Genomic DNA, 21522 nt, shown 5'->3' on the forward strand with positions numbered 1-21522 from the left:
TCACTCATATGTGGAATTTAAGAAACAAAACAAATGAACACAGAAAAAAGAGACCAAAAAAGTTCAGACTCTAAAGTACAGAGAACAAAGTGGTGGTGACCAGGGACAAGGGTGGGGGGATGGGTGGAATAGGTGATGGGGATAAAGAATACACTTACAGTGAAGAGCACTGAGTAGTATATGGAATTGTTGAATCACTATGTTGTATACCTGAAACTAATATAACACTGTATGTTAATTATATAGAAATTTTTAAAAAGTATGATGTCAGCTGTAGATTTTTCATAGATGTGCTTTTTTTATTTTAAAGATTTTATTTATTTATTTGAGAGAGAGAGAGATAGCGAGAGAAAGCATGAGCAAGGGGGAGAGAGAGAAGCAGCTTCTCTGCTGAGAAGGGAGCCCAACGTGGGCCTCAATCCCAGGGTCCTGGGATCATGACCTGAGCTGAAGGAGACACTTAACTGATTGAGCCACCCAGGCATCCCTCATAGATGTCCTTTTTCACATTGAAGAAGTTATCTTCTTTTTTAAGCTTCTTGAGAATTTTTATGAATTGGATTTTGTCAAATGCTTTTTCTGCATCTATTGAGATGACTGTGTGGTTTTATCCTTTATTCTATTTTTTTTAAAAGATTTTATTTATCACAAGTAGGCAGAGAGGCAGGCAGAGAGAAAGAGAGAGGAGGAATGAGGCTCCCCCCTGAGCAGACAGCCCGATGCGGGGCTCGATCCCAGGACCCTGGGATTATGACCTGAGCCAAAGGCAGAGGCTTTAACCCACTGAGCCACCCAGGCACCCCCTTTATTCTATTTTTAAAAAAGATTTTATTTATACATTTGACAGAATGAGAGAGAGACAGAGAGAACACAAGCAGGGGAAGTGGCAAAAGGAGAGGGAGAAGCAAGCTCCTCACTGAGCAGGGAGCCCGATGTGGGACTCAATCCCTGGACCGTGATCATGACCTGAACTGAAGGCAGACACTTAACCAACTGAGCCATCCAGGTGCCCCTCCTTTATCTATTAATATGGTATATTACATTAGTTCATTTTATGATATTAAATGATCTTTACATTCCTGGGCTGAATGCCACTGGATCAGAGTGTATAATGCTTTGTTATATGTTGCTGGATTCAGGATCAATCTGACTTTGGAAGAAATGCAGAAATTAGTCAAGTGAAGTGGTCTCTACAAAGTCTTATTGGTTTTAATGATATTCTTAATTAAAACATTAGAAAGTTCAGCTATCAGCATCCATTTATCATTAGGACAGTAACCCAAAAGATTGAAAGCACTTCTGTTGAGTGTCATCTGTGTTGCACCTTACGATGTAGAATGTGTTTTGAAACTAAGCATTCTTTTAATATTATGCAAATATTTTATTAACCTGGGTAAGGAGGAGTTAGTTCAATTTTGTGAAATCTTCTTACTAATTTTTTTAAGGATTTTATTTATTTGAGAGAGAGAGGGAGGGAGTGAGGGAGAAAGTGTGCGAGCAGTGGGAGGGGCAGAGGCAGAGGGAGAGAGAAAATTCTCAAGCAGACCCTGTGCTGAGTATGCAGCCAGATGCAAGGGGGGCTGCATCCCACAATAGATCTTGCCCAGAGCCGAAATCAGGGGCCGGGCACTCACCCAACTGAACTACCCAGGTGCCCCTTCTTATTCATTTCTTAGTGGTATGTCTTGAGACCATTATTCACTTTATTTCATTACTATAAGTACAGGCTCAAAGTCTTACAAGCTTTCTGAAAGACAAAAAGTCAGAAAATTCAAACTGCGATTTTAATATCTAGCATGGGGTTTTGAACAGTGAACATAACGGATTTGTCCCCACTTCCATCCTTTTCTTTCAAAATGAGTTTGAAAAGCTCTTTCTCTCTTTTACAAGCTAGAAAGTGTCCTTGGTACAATGAAGACTCAAATTGTATCTTATCGTCGTGTCCTGGAACACTTCTCTGAAAGAATATGATGTCATTCCCTTCGTCGCTGATACTGTCTGGAGGTCTCATTTCCTGTAGAGAAAAAAAAATTATTTAATTTTTAAAAAAGATTTTATTTATTTATTTGACAGAGAGAGATCACAAGTAGGGGGAAAAGCAGGCAGAGGAGGGGTGGGAAGCAGCCTCCCTGCCGAGCAGAGAGCCCAATGTGGGGCTCGATCCCAGGACCCTGAGATCATGCCCTGAGTTGAAGGCAGAGGCTTAACCCACTGAGCCACCCAGGTGCCGCAAAAATATTATTTAATTTTTTAAGGACATAAACAATTTGAATTTGTGTGGTTTATTTTGAAGTATATTACTGCACAGAGCTAAGGAAGTCTTTATTCTCAGGGCACCTGGGTGGCTCAGTGGGTTAAAGCCTCTGCCTTCGGCTCAGGTTGTGATCCCAGGGTCCTGGGATCAAGCCCCGCATCAGTCTCTCTGTTCAGCAGGGAGCCTGCTTCCCCCTCTCTCTCTGCCTGCCTCTCTGCCAACTTGTGATCTCTGTCTGTCAAATAAATTAATAAAATCTTTAAAAAAAAAAGAAGTTTTTATTCTCAAAAGTTAAACAAACCTTTCAGTGAAAGAATACTGATCTCGTTTCCTCTTAATTCCTAATCCATCTATTCTCCCTGTTTATTCTGGCTTTTCCCACCATTGAATGCACATTCAGGTTTAGGCCTGAGGTTTCTCCCAATTTACCCATCGGAGAGCTGCTTTTTCTCCTCTCTCCCAGTGGAGTCCATATCTGGTCAAGAGGAAGTAGAATTCTAGCAGAGACCAGCTGTTTGGGCTATGGTGAGTTCCTGTCTTCTTCCACCATTCACAGCTAAAGACATTGACGACCTCTGCCCCTAGGCATAGGCTAGCTCTTGTTTCTGAGCCAAACGTGAGAGAGGCAGAAAGTGGCAGGCATCTCAGCTTCCTTTCTTCCGTGGAGCCTGGAACTGAATTGTACTAGGGTTACGTCCTTTGTTCCATTCTAATCCTGTTTATTGGCCTAGATAGCACTTTTTCTCTGCCAAGTACTCTAGTCCTGCAGTAGTCCTGAATTTCTATCCTGAAATTGGCCTGGCTTTGCCCTAAACCAAATGCTGATTCCTGTGCCCTTTAGTAACAACAGAAGGTTTTCTCAAGGATAGCTAGATTACTTGAAACTATAATCCTGCTGGTCACTCAACTGACAGTATGGCCTGCACTTTTCCTATGAGTATATCATACCTACTTTTCAGGATGGACTAGAAAATGTAAGGACCACCCAAGTTTCTTTCCATATTAATCCCAGAGCTATCAGACATTTTGAGGTTAATTTTGACCCCCTGGTAGCAAAGGTTACCATTATCCTAAGGACTGATGGAGAGACCTCCAGACCCAAAGTAGCATTCCAGCATCCTCCCAAGATGCCTGAAAGAATCTGGGCAGGGGTACCTCCAAACTTCTCCGTCAGTTGTGGAATTTATACTTCTAACTCTTGACCTTTGTCCTTTGTCAAACAGTGAGAGTCCTTAACTGATGACAATACAAACTAGCTCACCCCAGCTCATCTGCAGCTGTCCAAGATATACCAGAATTTAGGGAGACCCAACCTGGGGGAGCCAGTTTGGGACTAAGCTAAAGTCTAATGTATAAGTGATAAATCATCCTTAGCTAACACTTCAAAAGCTGTAGAAATACTAGAGAGAGAGAAACCTTTTAGTTCAAACCTAGTGTGGAAAGTTATAGTTGAAGGTGGAGGGGTGGATAGGTAGACTAGGTGAACTCTAACTAGTTCAGTGCCCTATTCCAGAACAGAGGCAAGGAAATCTTGGGGCAGGAGCTCTCCTTGGCTTTAGTGTTGACTACTCACAGCTCTTATAGGGAAGGTGCCCAACAAATGGATGTGGAAACAATCCCAGTGACTTTGGGGAACTCTCAATTCAGAAAGCCCTACCTGGCAAAACTTGGGTACTCCAAGGGCCTAAGGTATTCTTTACATCAGGAGGAGTTGAATCTGAACCCAGGGGAAGGTAAGCTTGACGTAACATCTGTTAGTTTAATCCTCTCCCAAGTGCACTAGTAAGTCTGAGAGAACTTAAAAATAACATACATAAATGGGGCGCCTGGGTGGCTCAGTCGTTTAAGCATCTGACTCTTGATCTCTGCTTGAGTCTTGATCTCAGGGTTGTGAGTTCAAGTCCCATGTTAAAATTTATTTATTTACTTAAAAATAAATAAGAAAATAACATATATCGATTGAAAGCTGAAGGATATAGCCAAGATTTAGGCTAAGAAGCAGGAACGAAATAATTAAGAATCAAAATATCATCATAATTTACAAAGTAGAAGGCTTACAGAAGGACAGTTGGCTTCATTCTGTGTGGTAGGACTCATTGTGGAAAGTCACAAGCCATTCTTTTTTTTTTTTTAAAGGTGAAATTCTTTCTTTCTTTCTTTCTTTTTTTTTTTTAAATATTTTATTTATTTATTTGACATAGAGAGAGAGAGAGAGTGAAAGAAGGAACACAAGCAGAGGGAGTAGAGAGGGAGAGGCAGGCTTCCCACTGAGCAGGGATCCTGATGCAGGCTCTATCCCTGGGATCATGACCTGAGCCAAAGGCAGACACTTAACAACGGAGTCACCCAGGCACCCCACAAGCTGTTCTTTAATATATATTGATAATTCATGTCTGTACTCTATATTCTTACTTTATCTATAGGTTGATTATTCAGAAGACCCGGGTTCTGAAACAAGTTTTGTGCCCGTTCCTCTGTACAGCAGGCTCAGAAAAACCTTTTTTTTTGCAGTAAGTTAGAGAGTCTGACAATTATTAGTGACTATCCATTTTAAGGCTTCTCTGCTTCTTGCTATTCTTGTTCTAGATAAAAGTTTGGACTGAGGGTATTGGGATTTTTAAATTTTACACATAAATATGACTCAAACAAGTCAGTCTTACCTTAAAGGAAATAGTTTTGTCCTTACAGGACAGAGTAGACATTCTCTTACACATCACAGAGATGGTTACCGCCAGACCTCTGGTGAGGCTATCTTTATACATATTTATGATAAATATGGTATGGGGTGCGTTTTCTGAAACAAACATTAATAAATGAGAAGTTAGAAGAACTTTTGCAAATCAGTATTTATGGAAGTTAGCCTAAGGCTAAACCTTAACAGACCCATTATCATTACTCTGAGATTCAGCCAGTTAACTTTAAAACACATTCACAGTATGTATTATAACACAAATGCAACTTTTTGAGGGTTGTACAGATACTTTGAGTTCATTAAAAGATTGTTTTTAACTTTCAAGTGCTAAATAGAACATTAAAAAAAAAATACCTTAAGGTAAAAATTTAGTTTTTTTTCAAAAGTACACCTCCACTGTTTCAACTCTGCCTCAACTCTGATATTTGGAATTCAGACCTTGGAAGGCCCAGTGAACTGATTCCCTTCGTAAGACACTCTAAATTTCTGGTGTAAGACAGACTGAACTTGAAATGCTTGTGTATTTATTTTTAATTTTGAGTTTTGAAAATGCCGTCAGCAATTTCAGCTCTAAGCTGCAGGTGCCAAGGGTCCATGTAGAGATCCTGTAGAGTTAATGCAATTACAGTGAAGGGATTGGTGATCCACATGTAGGCTCACAGCATGACCCTTAGCAATGTCTTTATTGTGGAATACCCTATTAAGTTTCCTGTGAATGAAATTATTACTGCTCCTAGGACTTTTCATCTGAGAATTAGGACTATCATAGAAAAACAGAGGTAGTTAAATGGAATGGGAAGAAGTAGCTTATCACTTTTATGTTACAAATATGTATTAAAAAAATAATACCTGTACAGTCAGAATCAGGCATATCCTCAAACACTGGTTGATTGCCCTCGTTAACGAAGAGAACTTGGTCGTTCAAATTTCGTATGATAGAGAGTCTAGGTTCAAGCTTGCCAAAGTAATCTGATTCCAGGTTGTCTACAATGCACATTAAATTTCATTTAAAAAAATGTTTTTTCGCCTCTAAATTTACAAAAAAGCATACTATATGTTTCAGTTTTCAATAGCTACTAATCGTAATCTTCTGGTACAGAAGCAGCTAGGGCAACGTTGCACGGTGTTTTCTAACCCACTTCCAAGAGCACACCTCACTTCTTGTTATCACCCAGAGCTACTCTTCCTCTACAGTCTTATAGTCAAATATCCTATTTTCTAACCACAATCTCCCATCCTTTTAGCTTTCTTAAGCTTTTCCTCTACTTCAGAGTCCCCCTGTCTCTTACATTTTCTCCCTGTCTAACCTCTTCCTGTCTTCTCTTTCTTTTCTATGCAGCCTGGACCTCATGGCTCATCATTTTACCTACCCTTTTGCCAGTATCTTAAATCCAGAATTTATTTGTCCTCCAACTACAAAACCCCAAACCTGGCTGCCGAGCTTTGCCAGTGAACAATTATACACATGTACAAATTGGTGTCATCACAAATTCACCGATTGTCAATACTTCCTTTCTGTTCCAGTTTAGTACTCTTCTGTAGTCTGCAGTTCCAAATCTTCTCCTGTCTCCTAAGGCTCTCTAGACCGTCACCTCTGCTTTCACTTCACAGATGATTTCCTGCCACTCCACTTACAAGTGTAACTGTGGCACCCCCAGTTATTTCCACTGCCCTTCTTGTCACCAAGGGAAAATATGGAAAAAGTGCCCCTTCTGGTGTCCAGGGCTGACCCCTTCTGTGCTCCGTATGTGTCTTCTACTGAAACCTTGATTTACCAATCATCCTCTGTCTTCTACCAACCCAGCCATTTGACTTCCTGGATCTTATTCTAAAGAAACAATCAGGCAAATGCATAAATATTTCAGTACCCAAATGCTTGTAGGAGCATTGTTAACAATAGCAACAAACTGGAAACAATTTAAATGCTGCTAATTGGGGGGCGCCTGGGTGGCTCACTGGGTTAAGCCGCTGCCTTCGGCTCAGGTCATGATCCCAGGGTCCTGGGATCGAGTCCCGCATTGGGCTCTCTGCTCAGCAGGGAGCCTGCTTCCCTTCCTCTCTCTGCCTGCCTCTCTGCCTACTTGTGATCTCTGTCTGTCAAATAAATAAAATCTTAAAAAAAAATAAATAATGCTGCTAATTGGGGATTAATCAAAAACATTTTGAGAGGCCCTTACTATGGAAGATCACGAATTGAATATAATTGTAATTATTCATTGCCATGGAAAGATGTGTGTGAGTGTTTAAATTAGAAAAAGCAGCTTAGGTATAGTATGACATGTACTGAAAGATGTATGGGACTATTGGATCAAAATGGTAGCAATGATTATTTCTGGGTTATTTTCATGTTTTTATTTTTCTTATTGTTCTTCACTTAATTGCCTAAAAATTATTTATAATAAGCATATTATTTTTGTAATAAGAAAAACATAAAGCTCTTTTCACTTTGAGATTTAAAATTTCTCTATCAACAATATTCCCTCTGTAGCTGGCCATGTATTTCTCTTCCTTTTAATAGTCATGCTTCTGGCAGGAGTTGTCTGTATCACTTCCTTGCCATTTGCTCTTCCACTAATTGCAGTCTGCCTCCATTTCTTTTTCTTTTTTTTTTTCAAGATTTTATTTATTTATTTGAGATAGAGCAAGAGAGAACATGAGCTGGGTGAGAGGCAGATGGACAGGGAGAGGTGGACTCCTGGCTGAGCAGGGAGCCCCACACGGGGCTCTATCCCACAACCCTGGGATCATGACCTGAGCCGAAGTCCAACACTTAACCCACGGAGCCACTCATTTCTCCCATCTGCCTCCATTTCTCCATCAAACTGCTTTCGAGGGGGTCGCCTAATTTCCTGTTGCTGAATGTAATAGAGACTTTCCAGCCATTGGTTTTCAAGGCTACAAAATCCAGCAGGGTGCCCATGACCTCTAGCTTGAAAGGCTCTCCTAGGATTCTGTGGCATTCTCTTGTTTTTTCTCCTTCCTCTTTGGTTACTCTGCTCTGTTCTTTACTTTACCTGGCATTCAGGTAGGATCATACCCATGTCTGGTCTGTGATCCTCTAACAGACTCCCAGATTATTACTATCTTATTTTTCTACTGCATCCTTTAAATGTAGGTATTTCCTCAGAGTTTAGTCCTTGGCTTTTACTTTTTCCCTCTACACATTTCCTCTGATTTGTCTTTTTATTCCTGTAGCTTCAGATGCCATTTCTATGCATAAGCCTCCTACATCTATATAACCAGCCCAGATTTTCATCCTGAGCTCTGAACCATATGTCCAAGGGTCTCCTGGACATTTCCACTAGGATGTCCCACAGATAAGATCCAAAACTAAATTTATGTTTTCCTCTTTGCTCCACATACCTCTGTACCCTGCTCTTCCTTTTGTGTTTCCTATTTAGTGGAATGCTACAAACTGCCTAAGTGAAAAAAGGGAGCCATCATTTCTTCTGTCTTTCTCTCCATCTCCTAAATCTAGCCCCAGTCATGTCCTGTCGATTCTTCCAAGTATTTCTAAAATCGCTCCACAGCTCTTCACTGACCCACGGTGCCTACCTTCATTCATGTCACCATCATTTCTTACAGAGACTGCAGCAGTAGCCTCATAATCGGCATTCCCCCTTTCGGTCCACACCTCAATTCTTTATACTGAAGCCAGAAGCAATTATAATTCACTTTTAATTAAAGTTAAAATTCAGAGAGATGATCCCGATATCTCTGAATTTTAATGAGGCACATAGCCGCCCAGAATAAAGATCGTATTTTCAGATTTCCTAGAAGTTGGTGTGGCCACACGACTAGATTTTAATGGATGGAATGAGTACAAATTGATGTGTATGACTTCCAAGTAGAGCCTTTCAAGGAAACGGGGCTGTCTTCCTCCTACTTTGAACCCTTTCTTGCTAGCTGGGATATGGACCCAGGAAGTGTGATAAAGCCTTTGAAGTATGTGAGTTCAACAGCTCAGGGATGCCAGAATAACAAGAGAAGAAACTTGAGATCTCAACATCATCAGACGTTATCTAGCCATACTAATTCTGAACTACCTACTTGGACTTGTGTTTGACAAAATCATTTTCTATCTTATTCAGTTACTGTATTTTTGGATCTCTTTTTTTAATGGCAAACTACTCTGTATTCCAGATCATATAAATTGTGCTTAATGAGTCCCCATTATCCCAAAGATAAGATCCAAATTCCCTATCTTGGAATAAGAGAACCTTCTTTATCTGCACCCTATTTATATCATTCTTCTCACTCCATTCCCCTACTCCCATTCTAAGTTACTTTTATTCCCCATAGGTGCCATGCTTCCTTTCATATCTTGGCCTTTGCATGTGGTCTTCCTGTCTCAAATACTTTCTCTGGCTAACTCCGATTCATTCTTCAAATCTGTCCCTCCTTCAAAATGTCCCTCCCAGAATCTAATGGACTGAATTAGGTGCCCCTTCTATGTGTTCCCATAGCATCCTGTGCCTTTGTAAACTCGATATACCATATTCCAATTGCCTTTGTGATGTGCCTGCTTCTTCCCATAGGAACCATGTTTTGTTCACCATTGTAACCTACTGCTTAACCCAGTGTCTGGGATACAGATGCCAACATGTATTGAATTAAATAAAAGGAGAGTTATATGTCAATTATATCTCAATAAAGCTGGGGGAATAAAAGAAACATGAAAAAAATCGCTTTTTTTTTTCCAAAAAAGAAGCTATCTTCTATTTCTAGTCCAGTAAGGGTCACCTTAAGAATGGGAGACGTGATATTTTTAAGGAAAAGCATGAGAAACTAAAGGGCTTTAATAATCTGGGAGTCTGTTAGAGAATCACAGACCAGACATGGGTATGATCTTACCTGAATGCCAGGACGAGGAGTGGATGCATCCACATCTTAATAAGACTCAATGACTCAGCCTCACAGCTCTGCTTGCTCTACCCTTCCCCATCTCCTCTATTTCCAGAATTCTCTGTCCCCTGGGAGCCTCCGAGGTTTCCTCCCAAAGCATTTCTGAGAAAGAGGGTTGAAGAAGGAGGATTCTCATGATTTTGGACAATTCTCTTCTTCAATCCCTTTTTCCTCCAGAAAATTCACAACTTCCTGCTAATCTCCGGATCTGTATAACAGGTGAAGTCTACTTTGTAGATTCTAAGAGCTAGAGCATTTCCTAAGATGTAGAAAGCAGTATATTTTGGTGGAAGTTCTTCTTTGTATTCCTTTTGGTCATCTTTATTCCAAGGCAATGCTATGGAGCCCACATTCCTCTGTGGGAAGATTCGCCTCTCAAATATACTGATACTGTACCAGTTTCTCTCAGCTGAGAGTGATGATATGGATGTGTCTGAGAGATGCTTTCTAAAGTAGTTACTTATTTTACAAAGATAGAGAAACAAATTTATACTTTACCATCATTTTCAGCTAAAGGGGAAAAAAGAGAAACAAAATATGTTAAATTCTATATTTCAATTCAGAATATCTTTTACCCTACCATTTCATTACTCTCCTGTCACTCCCCAATATTTAACCACTATTTTACCAATGATGGCCTTTATAGGCCTCCACAAGTAATATTATAAAATCATCCCAAAGGTCCCGTAAAATGAAGCTCATTAGACTTAGTGTGTTCTCAGGTAAATTAGATATAAGACCTATATGCAGGGTTTATAAATTCAAATTTTCAGTTAAAAGGAAGTTTTATAAAATGATAGATTTACTCTTAAGTTGATTGTTTAAGTGGAAAGTCACCTAGGGACTTTCTATGAAGCTTTCAAATGAAGCCAGCCTTTCAAGTGAAGCCAAACTGCCCATCAAAGATTAATCATTAGAATCTGTTTTTATGTTTCAAATATATTTACATAAAATGGTATAACTCACTCACAGAACTCTAGATGTAAGGTATTTCTTATATGATTTGCCCGTTTGTTTTGGGAAATTATATTCCCTGAATGTGCCCAATTCTGTGGGATTTTCATGATGTGCACCTGAAGCCACCTTATGAGTTGGCTACTGTTAACTAAAGAGCCAGGACATGTGGTAGGATGAGGTGCTAGAATGTGGGACATATTGTGGCTAATTTCTAGAAGCCCATTTTTTTTCTTTCCAGAGAAGAGCATCATTAGTATTACAATGGAATTTGGTGACAGAAAAAGAAGCACTTAAGAGTTCACCTCACACATATTTTCTAGCTGCATACATTTATCTGAACCCTTATTTGGCCTATGGCTTTAGGCTTACCTACAAAGTAAAGTGTATTGTCAATAAATTTCATTCCCACAAAGTTGATGCAGTTGTCTTCTACTGGGTTAGTAGCCATCTTTATTCCTAATGAAAGCAAAGCATCATCTGTGAAAAGGTAGTGGTTGTTCCATTTACACAAAAAAAACCCTTTACTACTTACTGCCTCGTACTACTCCCAATTCAAAAGTCAGTGTATCACCTAGTATGCCGATGAACACGTTGGACATTTAATAAATGCTCGGGTCTTTGGCCTATGAATGCACATGTTCAGATGTTCTTTTTTTTTTTTTTTAAGATTTTTAAAAAAATATTATTTATTTGACAGAGAGAGAGAGATCACAAGTAGGCAGAGAGGCAGGCAGGCAGTGGGTAGAGGGAGGAAGCAGGCTCCCCGCTGAGCAGAGAGCCTGACACGGGGCTTGATCCCAGGATCCTGAGATCATGACCTGAGCCGAAGGCAGAGGCTCAACCGACTGAGCCACCCAGTTGCCCCCACATGTTCAGATGTTCTCTTGCAAACCATCAAGATATTTGGAATCTAGAAAGCATCTTGTCATAAGACAGAGTTATAAAGGGTAGATAAGTGGTCCACTACTGAACTGAAATGCTGTCCTAGTATCTTGGGGGAATATATTATCAGTATAAACACAGGATGCCTATCATTTAACTGTGGATTGGCTCTATCTCTGTCTTTCAACCAATGGGTTCATGTGCATGGGAGATTGAAGGTTTGTGACTTCACTGTCAAAGTGCTAAAGGTGAGACAATGACACAAACGGTGTTTCCTCCCGGCAGTGAGGGCAGGGTGGTGGGGGTCGTGGTTGGGGGAGGTTGAAGGGCTTGGTATCTGGTGGCCTTCTTCCTCCCTATGCAGCCGGAGCTTTTGACCTGGAGTTTGGGTTATACTATGCTTTTTCCACAAGGAATACATAAATATATAATATTTCCGTAAAAAAACGACAACAAATAATTTAGAATTTGAAAATGTTAAAACTTCTTTTTGCTCTTCTCCTCCGCCCCACCCTACTCCACCCCACCCAGTCTAGTGTGTACCCTTCCAGACCTGTGTCTGTGAAGCAAGGATTCTCTATCTGGGAAATTTCTGAATGTGGATGTGAAAAAAATTACAGATTTATTTTCACCAACTTCTAACAGAAATTTAGCAGTTCCTTCCATTATGGTGTAGGGAACAAATGTATTAATAGCAATACCTGTAATGTCACTAATAGAAATACATATTTCCTATTATATTAGCTTGAGATCTTGAAATAGGGTTTAAACTCCTTTCTGTTTTGTAATATACAGAAGTTATTGGTCCTACCAGTAGATTTTGTGATTTATGTGTTAATAAGGAAGCACACATATACTATAACAAAATTTGCTAATTTTTTGATAACCCCATTTTGATATAATAGGTTTTCTTTATAATCTTAAGTATTTAATGTTATGCATGTAAAAACATTATTTTGAGAAGGGGTCCATAAACTTCGGATTGTCCATGAGGGTTCACGGCACAGAAATGATTAAGAGGCTCTACTCCAGAGTTCAGCCGTACTTTGGGTTCTTGAGGGTAGTTATGGTTGGGGCTCTAACTCTAAGGCAGGTGCTTGGGTCACAGTTGTCACTGGTATTTATAGAGGTATTTAAGTCGAAGCTCCTAGGTAGTATACTGGGTCGAATATTTTTCTGGCATAGTCTGCTGAGGCCAGATATATATGGTAGAGGAAGCAGGAAATTAAAACTCAGTTAAAAAACTTAATCCAAATTAAGTTAACCCAAGGCACTTGTCGGTTGGTGGCTATTCATCAGTTTAATCTATATTATATTAATTATATTATATTAATCTATTATATAATTATATTAATCTATCCTTTATCCTATCCTATTATATAATTATATTATATTAATCTATCCTTATACACATACAAATGTGGATAGTTATCAAATTTATACAGATATATAACATACAAGCATATGAAATAATGGCTAGGCGATCTTCTCTACAAACTTTAATATTATGTAACGCCCTCATATTTTTGGAAAATGATTTACCTGAGCAGTACTAAGTAGTACATGCAGGAATTGGATGAAATTACTTATGTTTACTACAGGCAGTATTCAGTCAATGAGTGAATAGATTTAGAGGATACTGTTACCTTAAAAATAATATTACACAATATTTGAAATCATCAGTTAATTATCGAGCATGCACTGTGTGGCAGTAATGGAGCTGGAAAGCTGACAAAACATAATACCTACCCTCCAATTACACAGAGTCTGGTGAAAGACAAATATATAAACAATTGCAAAACAGTATGAATGCTATAAGAGCTGGATTTATAAGAGATCCTCCGTCTGCCTGGCAGTGTTGAGGAAGACTTCTTAGGGGACGTGATAATTGTGTTGGCTTATAAGAGAGACAGGCATTTTCAATGCCAGGGGAAGAGCTTTCACAAAGAGGGAACCATGTGAGCAAAAGCCAGCAAGCAGGGAATTCTGAGAGAACATGGCTTATTTGGAGCCTTTTACTGTAGTTAATGCAAATGCAGCCCCATTTTACAAGAAGAAAAGCATTTTTGAAGATCTCACAAGTTCAAGATTAAATTTTCTCTGGGAATAAATAGAAATATATGTAAAGAGATATCCTTGGAGTACACAAATCTACAACAACCAAGGTGTATTCTTGCTTTCTTTCTTTGTTTCAGCTTTCTCAGCATTATAAATAATGCTTTGCGTAGTGCTCTCTCCACACATTCTATCATGATTGTGCTTTGGCCCTTTTACCATTGTTTTCTTGCACCTGTTTTTCCAACTTATTTATCTGGAGGTGCTTCTCAGCACAAGCAGTAACCATACTCCTCAGCACTTTGATAGCATTACTATCAGATATAAAAATATTTAAAATTATAAGAGTAGTGAACATTTTTTTTTAAGATTTTATTTATTTATTTCAGACAGAGAGAGAGAGAGAGAGAAAGCACAAGTTGGGGGGAGGGGCAGAGAGAGCAGCAGGCTCGCCGCTGAGCAGGGAGTCTGACATGGGGATCTATCCCAGGACCATGGGACCATGACCCAAGTCATAGGCAGATGCTTAACCGACTGAGCCACCCAGGCGCCCCAGGAATAGCGAACATTTAAAAAACAGTGTCACAGTAACCAGTACGTCTCAAGAACTTCTGGGATATTTAAAGAATAGCCTAGCTTACATAATATTGACATGGAAGTAACTAATTCTGTCAGGTATAAGAGACACTTAGGTGTGTCAAGAGTGTTAACAGTTCACAACTCACTTAACGTACCAGCTCTGAAATCGTGTCATTCTAGATAAACTAATTTGGGGGACTTGACATATTTTCATTTTGCCTGTAAAGTAAGAGTATTATTTTTATATTGTATGAGTTGATTACGCCTAGTGCAATTCACATAAAATGCAACTTGCTGTGTAGTTCAGTTTGACAAAAGCTCCCAAAGAAGAGTCAGATTATAAAGGCCTTGCTTGGGGCGCCTGAGTGGCTCAGTGTGTTAAGCCTTTGCCTTCGGCTCAAGTCATGATCTCAGGGTCCTGGGATTGAGCCCCACATCGGGCTCTCTGCTCAGTGGGGAGCCTGCTTACCTTCCTCTCTCTCTGCCTGCCTCTCTGCCTACTTGTGATCTCTGTCAAATGAATAAATAAATAAAATCTTAAAAAAAAATAAAAGCCTTGCTTAAATAGGCTAAAGAATTTGAACTGCTCTTCTGAAAAAAAAAAAAAAATACTGACTTCCTTTAAGTAGGAGAAAGACGTGATCAAATTTATGTTTTAAAAAGCTCTCCCTGGCAGTGGTGTAGAGGATGGATTCTATGGGCAAAACTGGACAGAAGCCAGAAAACCACCTCAGAAGTAATTTTGACTTAAAGTACCAGTTGATGAAGCTGTAAACTAAGGTAGTTTCTGTGGGGATGAAAGGATATTTACCTGCAGGATTTTTTAGCTGATTGGTTGTAGGTCAAATGGAAGGAGGAACTGCAGATGACTTCAAAGTTGCTGGCTTGGGTAGTTTGTTGAGTGGTTCCCTTATTATAACTAAGAAAAAAGAGACTGACAGGCTTAAGTAGAAAATGTGTTCAGTTTTGCAAATACCAGAGAGAAGTGATAGAAGGCAAGGGAGAAAGGAGCTTTAAAGAAGAACTGCTTGAGATCAGAAACTGACGGGCTCAAACTTGCTCACTGAATTTGGCTGTTAAGAAGTTAAGGAGTCGAAGTGGGGAATGTGGAGGGAGCAGAGGTACGCTGACAAAGATCTAGGGCAGAAGGGGTGGGGCAGGATGGGATGTGAGGTAAGACAGCAAATATGAAGTATTCTTTTAGGGAGTCTGGCTCTGAAGTATAGAGAGAGGGTGGTAGCTAGTTGTGGGGGAGGTGTATATAACTTGCAAATTTCAGTTTCTGGCTCCAGACCCACAGTCCAAGTGCAGGATATATTAATGAATTACTTTCCAAAACATGCCCAAGTACCTGTCCCAAATGGAAACCCGGGAGTCCTCCATTCCTTTGTCTAAACTACCTCATAAATATTATAGATTATAACTCAGAAATATCTTTAGAATTTGATATCTTCTCTCCTCCATCAGCTCTGTTTTTTAAAAAATAATTAATTAGTTTTAATGACTAATCAAGTTCTTTTTTTAAATTTAAATTCAATTAATTAACATAAGTATAAGTTTCAGAGGTAGAGTTTAGTGACTCATCAGCTGCATATAACATCCAGTGCTCCTTACATCATGTGCCATCCTTAAAGCCCATCACCCGATTACCCCATCCCCCCAACCACCTCCCCTCCAGCAGCCCTCAGTTGTTTCCTAGAGTTAAGTCTCTTGTGGTTTTTCTCTCTGATTTCATCTTATTTTATTTTTCCTTCCTTCCCCTGTGATCCTGTTTTGTTAAATTTCGCATATGAATGAAATCATATGATAATTGTCTTTCTTTGATCGATTTATTTCACTTAGTATAATACCCTCTAGTTCCATCTGTGTCGTTAAAAATGGTATAATTTCTTCTTTTTTTTTTGGATGGCTGAGTAATATTCCATTGTATATATGACCACATCTTCTTTATCCATTCATCCGTCAACGGCCATCTCAGCCCTTTCCATACTTTGGCTATTGTGGACATTGCTGCTATAAACATTGGGGTGCAGGTGCCCCTTTGGATCACTACATTTGTATCTTTGGGGTAAATACCCAGTACTACAGTTGCTGGGTCCTACAGTAGCTCTATTTTTTTTTTTTTTAAGATTTTATTTATTTATTTATCAGAGAGAGAGAGAGAGTGCATGCGAGCACAGGCAGACAGAGTAGCAAGCAGAGGCAGAGGGAGAAGCAGGCTCCCCGCCGAGCAAGGAGCCTGATGTGGGACTTGATCCCAGGACGCTGGAATCATGACCTGAGCCGAAGGCAGTGGCCCAACCAACTGAGCCACCCAGGCGTCCTGGTAGCTCTATTTTTAACTTGAGGAACCTCCATACTGTTTCCTGAATGACTGTAGCAGCTTGCATTCCCACCGGCTGTATGAAAGGGTTCCCTTTTTCTGCATCCTTGCGGAACATCTGTTGTTTCCTGACTTGTTAATTTTAGCCATTCTGACTCCCCACCAGCACTGTTTTAAATCCAGCCCTCATCGCTTCCAGTATCTTCTATTTTAATACTCCTCGACTTGATTTTCTTGCTTCGAGACTCTCCCGGACTACATACTGTTGATGTCAGTGTCATTTCTCCTGGCAGACCATACCTTTCCTGCTTTTGTTGCCTGCCAAACCCTTCATTCTTCATCTTTTAAGTCCCCACTCAACATTTTCTCTAGGGAAGCCTCCCTGACTCCTCTATTTCTACTTAATCATTCTCTCCTCAGTGCCCCCCGACCTACCTCTTCTCAAAAAGCTCTTACTATGCCGAATAAGATTATTTTGATTACAAATAGGTCTGCCCAGCTTCCATCTGAGTTTCTTTATGATGAATTGTCCTTTTTTTCTTAAATCTTCAACATCCGGAAGAAGTTTATGCACATGAAGAGCTCAATAAATGTTAAATGAATAAATGTTTGCTATGATAAACTGTGTTGCCATGACAACAGTGTGTAAAGGGACTGGTAGAACTTTTTCTGTCTTAAAACCTTTACTCCATCTGAAAGCCAATGAGAAGGAGAAGGAAAATCTGAAACATATTTTATTTTTTAAAAGATTTTATTTATTTATTTGAGAGAGAGAGAGAAAAAGAAAGGGACAGAGAGGGCATAGGGAGATGGGCAGAGGCAGAGGGAGAGGGAAAGGGAGAGAATCCCAAGCGGACCTCAAGCTAAGGGAGGAACCATATGCAGGGCTGGATCTCACAACCCTGAGATCATAACTTGAACCAAAAGAGTCATATGCTTAACCCACTGAGCCACCCAGGCGCCCCTGAAACATATTTTAAAATTAGAGTAACTTCTCCAATATTTTTAAAAAAATTTTAAAAATAGAGTAACTTCTCCAATAAGCTCCCTCTTTCTTTTTTTTCTCTAGTGCTTTCTTATTTCATGTGTTTATTTTCTTACCACTCTTTTTGTTAGATCTCAATACATCTATGATTACAAGTGTTGTGCCTCTTTTCACTCCTCCCCTCAATTTTCCTCTTGTTTCGTCATCCATGTTCCTTTGCTTTCTTAACTCTGGTCTATGAAAATTATAGTTCCCATTAGATAAAGATGCTTTGAATATTTCTTTTTCTTTTTTTTTTTTTTTAAAGATTTTTATTTATTTGACAGACAGATCACAAGTAGGCAGAGAGGCAGACAGAGAGAGAGAGGAGGAGGAGACAGGCTCCCTGCTGAGCAGAGAGCCCGATGTGAGGCTCGATCCCAGGACCCTGGGATCATGACCTGAGTCAAAGGCAGAGGCTTTTAACCACTGAGCCACCCAGGCGCCCCTGCTTTGAATATTTCATCTAAAATTCTCAGATTATTGAGTTTTTCTTCTTTTAAAGTTACAAACCACCTCAGAACCATCCTCCCAGGAATATGCAGTGGCAATTGGTTCTTTGAAACAAAAACCATTTTAGTTATACAAGACCTGGAAAACTAGCCAAAGGCTAGCGGATGATAGAAAATCACGATGGAAATTAGGCCACAGGGTTTGCAATCTTGCCTGGGGCAAGTCACTTAATTTTGAGGGTCTCAGTTTCCTCATTTCAACAGAAGAAGTGAATGGTTAATTTTTCAGGTCTTAACCAGCTCCAGCATTCTGTAATTCTAGATTCTAGATAAGGCTGCAAGGATAGAACCATTTATATGCGGCAAATATCCTCATAACCACTTCCTCCTAGTTGTAACACAACATGTATTGATTGAATATTTACTATATAGCCAGTGTTGTTAAGTTGTAGGAGTTAAAAAACATACAATTAGATTGAAAGTAAAATTGTCCTAAATTTTTTTTTTTAAAGATTTTATTTATTTATTTGACAGAGAGGCAGGCAGAGAGAGAGGAGGAAGCAGGCTCCCCGCTGAGCAGAAAGCCCGATGTGGGGCTCGAACCCAGGACCTGGGATCATGACCTGAGCCGAAGGCAGCGGCTTAACCCACTGAGCCACCCAGGCGCCCCAAATTGTCCTAAATTTGAAAAGCAATCATGTTTATTCTTGCTGTGGAATTACAATTTTGTGGCATAGGCATGGGACGTAATGAGAAAGCATATTACCTAATTCTCTAAAATCAGGTATGTAGTCGTCTTTTTTTTTTAAGGTTTTATTTATTTATTTTGAGAGAGAGAGGGAGCATGAGTGGGGTGAGAGGCAGAGGGAGAAGCAGACTCCCTGCTGAGCAAGGAGCCCGCGCAGCATTGGCTGGACGACAGGACTCCAGGACTCCCGCATCATGACCTGAGCTGAAGGCAGATGCTTACCCAGCTGAACCACCCAGGCACTCCCATAGTCATCTTGATAGCAGCAAGATCAAAACCTAACTATTCAGTTCTAGAAATCATTTTATTCTTGGAAATATTGTCATTTAAAAAAAGAGAGAGAGAAAATGTTGTCATTTTATGAATATATGCATGTGCGTGTGGCAGAGGTAGGATGGAAGAAGACCTAGGCAAAAATTTAGGCAGTTATTGATAAAGGTGTATATGTAATCAACGGCTAAATACGGACTCAGAGCAAACAGCCAAAAGGGAATGGACGTAGATGGAATGGCCTTGTGTGAAAATGAGAATTGAATTTAACCTAAAGAATGTTTAAGATTTGAATGGATGGAAAAGGAGATGGAAGAACATTTATGTGACCATTAAAACAATGTTGTGGTGAAGAATGGACTGAGCGGCCATTTTTTGGACTGCAGTGAACTCAGTGTAGGGTGGGGTTAGAGAGGGCTTTGGAAGGCACTAGAAGAATGTGAATTTATTTATTTATCTATCTATTTAAAGCACATTTATTTTTCTTAGAAATCTCTACACTCAATGTGGGGCTCAAACTCAAGAGTTGCATGTTTTTCTGACTGAGCCAGCCAGGCTTCCCGGAAGAATGTGAATTTAATCTCGCAGACAATAGGAACGCAGATTACTGAGTGGGCAAGTGCATTATGAAAAAGATAGAGACAGGCTATGACACTACTGTAAGAATTCATGTAGGAATTCACATAAGAATTCCTAATATTCAGGTAGGGATATTATGAACAAGCCAGATTAAAAAAGATATTGTGGAGGAAGATTTAATAGAACTTGAAAAAGCTGGATGTAGGCAAAAAGAAAAGAGGAGTTTAAGGAAGTCCTAATTTTTGTTATTCGTACTTCAAAATAGAGATATTTATTCAACCCTTTCCTTCTTGTGAAATAAAATTCTCCTGGGGAATGCTATAATTTTGTACAACTATAGCCCGGCTAAGGGTGTTGATGCAGATTCCATTAGGATTATCAATCTCCAGCAAAATTTTTTGTTTGCTTTTAGAATCATGGATTCAGAGTGGAGACTCCCTTTGAAGAGGAGCTTGCTTATTTTATTGTTTTGTTTTATTTAATTTAATTTTATGATTTTATTTATTTATTTGAGAGAGAGTGAGCTAGAGCAAGGGGAAGGGGCAGAGGGAGATGGAAAAGCAGACTCCCAGTTGAGCACGGAGCCCGCCTCCCCCACCAGGCAGGGAGCCCGATGCAGGACTGGATCCTAGAACCCTGAAATCATGACCTGAGCTGAAGGCAGATGCTTAACTGAGCCACCCAGGCACCCCTACTTTTTTAAAGCAGTGATTCTTTTTTTTTTTTTTTAAGATTTTATTTATTTATTTGACAGAGAGAGATCACAAGTAGGCAGAGAGGCAGGCAGAGAGAGAGGAAGGGAAGCAGGCTCCCTGCTGAGCAGAGAGCTCAATGCGGGACTCAATCCCAGGACCCTGAGATCATGACCTGAGCTGAAGGCAGCAGCTTAACCCACTGAGCCACCCAGGCGCCCCTAAAGCAGTGATTCTTAAGGTGCTCATGAGGTCAAAGCTATTTTCATAATAATTCCAAGATATAATTTTTCTTTTTCACCTCCTTCTCTCAGGAGTGTACAGGACAGTTTACCAGAGGCTACATTCTGTGTGATATCGCATAGATTGAATGCAAAAGCAGATAGAAATCAGCTGTCTCCTATTAAGCTAGATAATAAAGAGATTCATGAAAATGAAAAACAATGTAACTCCTCAGAGTAGATATTTAAAAATATATAGTTATCTATAATTTAAAATGCTATTTATGCTAACCCATGATGTGCTTACTGTTATTTTAAAATAAATGAAAAGGTCGCTACTTTAAAATTTTCTCAGTTTTAATTTCTAATACAGTAAATGACAGCAATGCAGTAAATAACCTAGAGAAACAAAACTTTTTCAGGGTCTTCAGTAATTTTTAGGAGTGGAAAGAGGTCACAAGACCAAACAGTTTGAGAACATTTGCTCAAAAGTGATACACTGCAATGTTGGTTAAAAGACAAAAAGTTTCCACTCTGACTTTGCTATGTTCCCTACATTGTTACTCCCTGCCCATCATAGTGGTGTCAGAAGACTGAAATTGCTCTCAAACGCTTTTTTAAGCTTACTTACTTCTAAACCATGCCTCATTTCCAAATAAAGAGGAATGATATTTCTTACCTGTGCTTGACAGTTTCCTACAAGGGGAAGGGATCTGGAAAGTTTGAGGTCTCTTTCTTTTCTTGAGGCTGTGGAGATGGGAAAAGGTGGCAGTCCCGTCAGCAGCTGAAGCCGGCAACTGGGAATGCAGAAATCGCTTTGGAAAGCAGAGCGAGCTGGTTGTCAGTTCTAATTGCCATCTAGGAGGAGACCAAGCCTCTGGGGGAGGAG

The 21522-nt window shown here is 39.7% G+C and overlaps 2 protein-coding genes across 2 annotated transcripts in view; one reads left to right on the forward strand and one right to left on the reverse strand.

Moving 5' to 3' along the window:
• Window positions 1-1683: 1683 nt before the first annotated feature.
• IL18 (interleukin 18) lies at window positions 1684-21519 on the reverse strand. Its single transcript, XM_047747512.1, has 6 exons — window positions 21313-21519; window positions 11178-11264; window positions 10350-10361; window positions 5796-5930; window positions 4915-5048; window positions 1684-2014 (listed from the first exon to the last, which is right to left on the reverse strand). Exons 2-6 carry the CDS (start codon window positions 11254-11256, stop codon window positions 1772-1774), a joined length of 603 nt encoding a protein of 200 aa, XP_047603468.1. The 5' UTR covers window positions 11257-11264; window positions 21313-21519; the 3' UTR covers window positions 1684-1771.
• Window positions 18890-21522, forward strand: part of BCO2 (beta-carotene oxygenase 2) — a 48085-nt gene continuing 45452 nt past the window's right edge. The window contains exon 1 of the mRNA XM_047747498.1: window positions 18890-18907. The gene's annotated coding sequence lies outside the window, so the exon portion shown is untranslated. The remainder of the gene's footprint in view (window positions 18908-21522) is intronic.

The sequence above is a fragment of the Lutra lutra genome, chromosome 10, assembly GCF_902655055.1.
Source record: "Lutra lutra chromosome 10, mLutLut1.2, whole genome shotgun sequence".
In the NCBI taxonomy this organism is placed as follows: domain Eukaryota; kingdom Metazoa; phylum Chordata; class Mammalia; order Carnivora; family Mustelidae; genus Lutra; species Lutra lutra.

Coding starts and splice junctions, on each gene's coding strand:
- IL18 (XM_047747512.1), bottom strand. CDS start 11,256: ATGGCTACTAACCCAGTAGAAGACAACTGCATCAACTTTGTGGGAATG. Junction 5,049..5,795: donor GCCTGATTCTGACTGTACAG/GTATTATTTTTT, acceptor TGTTTGTTTCAG/AAAACGCACCCCATACCATA. Junction 2,015..4,914: donor ACAAAACTATTTCCTTTAAG/GTAAGACTGACT, acceptor TTTTCTCTACAG/GAAATGAGACCTCCAGACAG.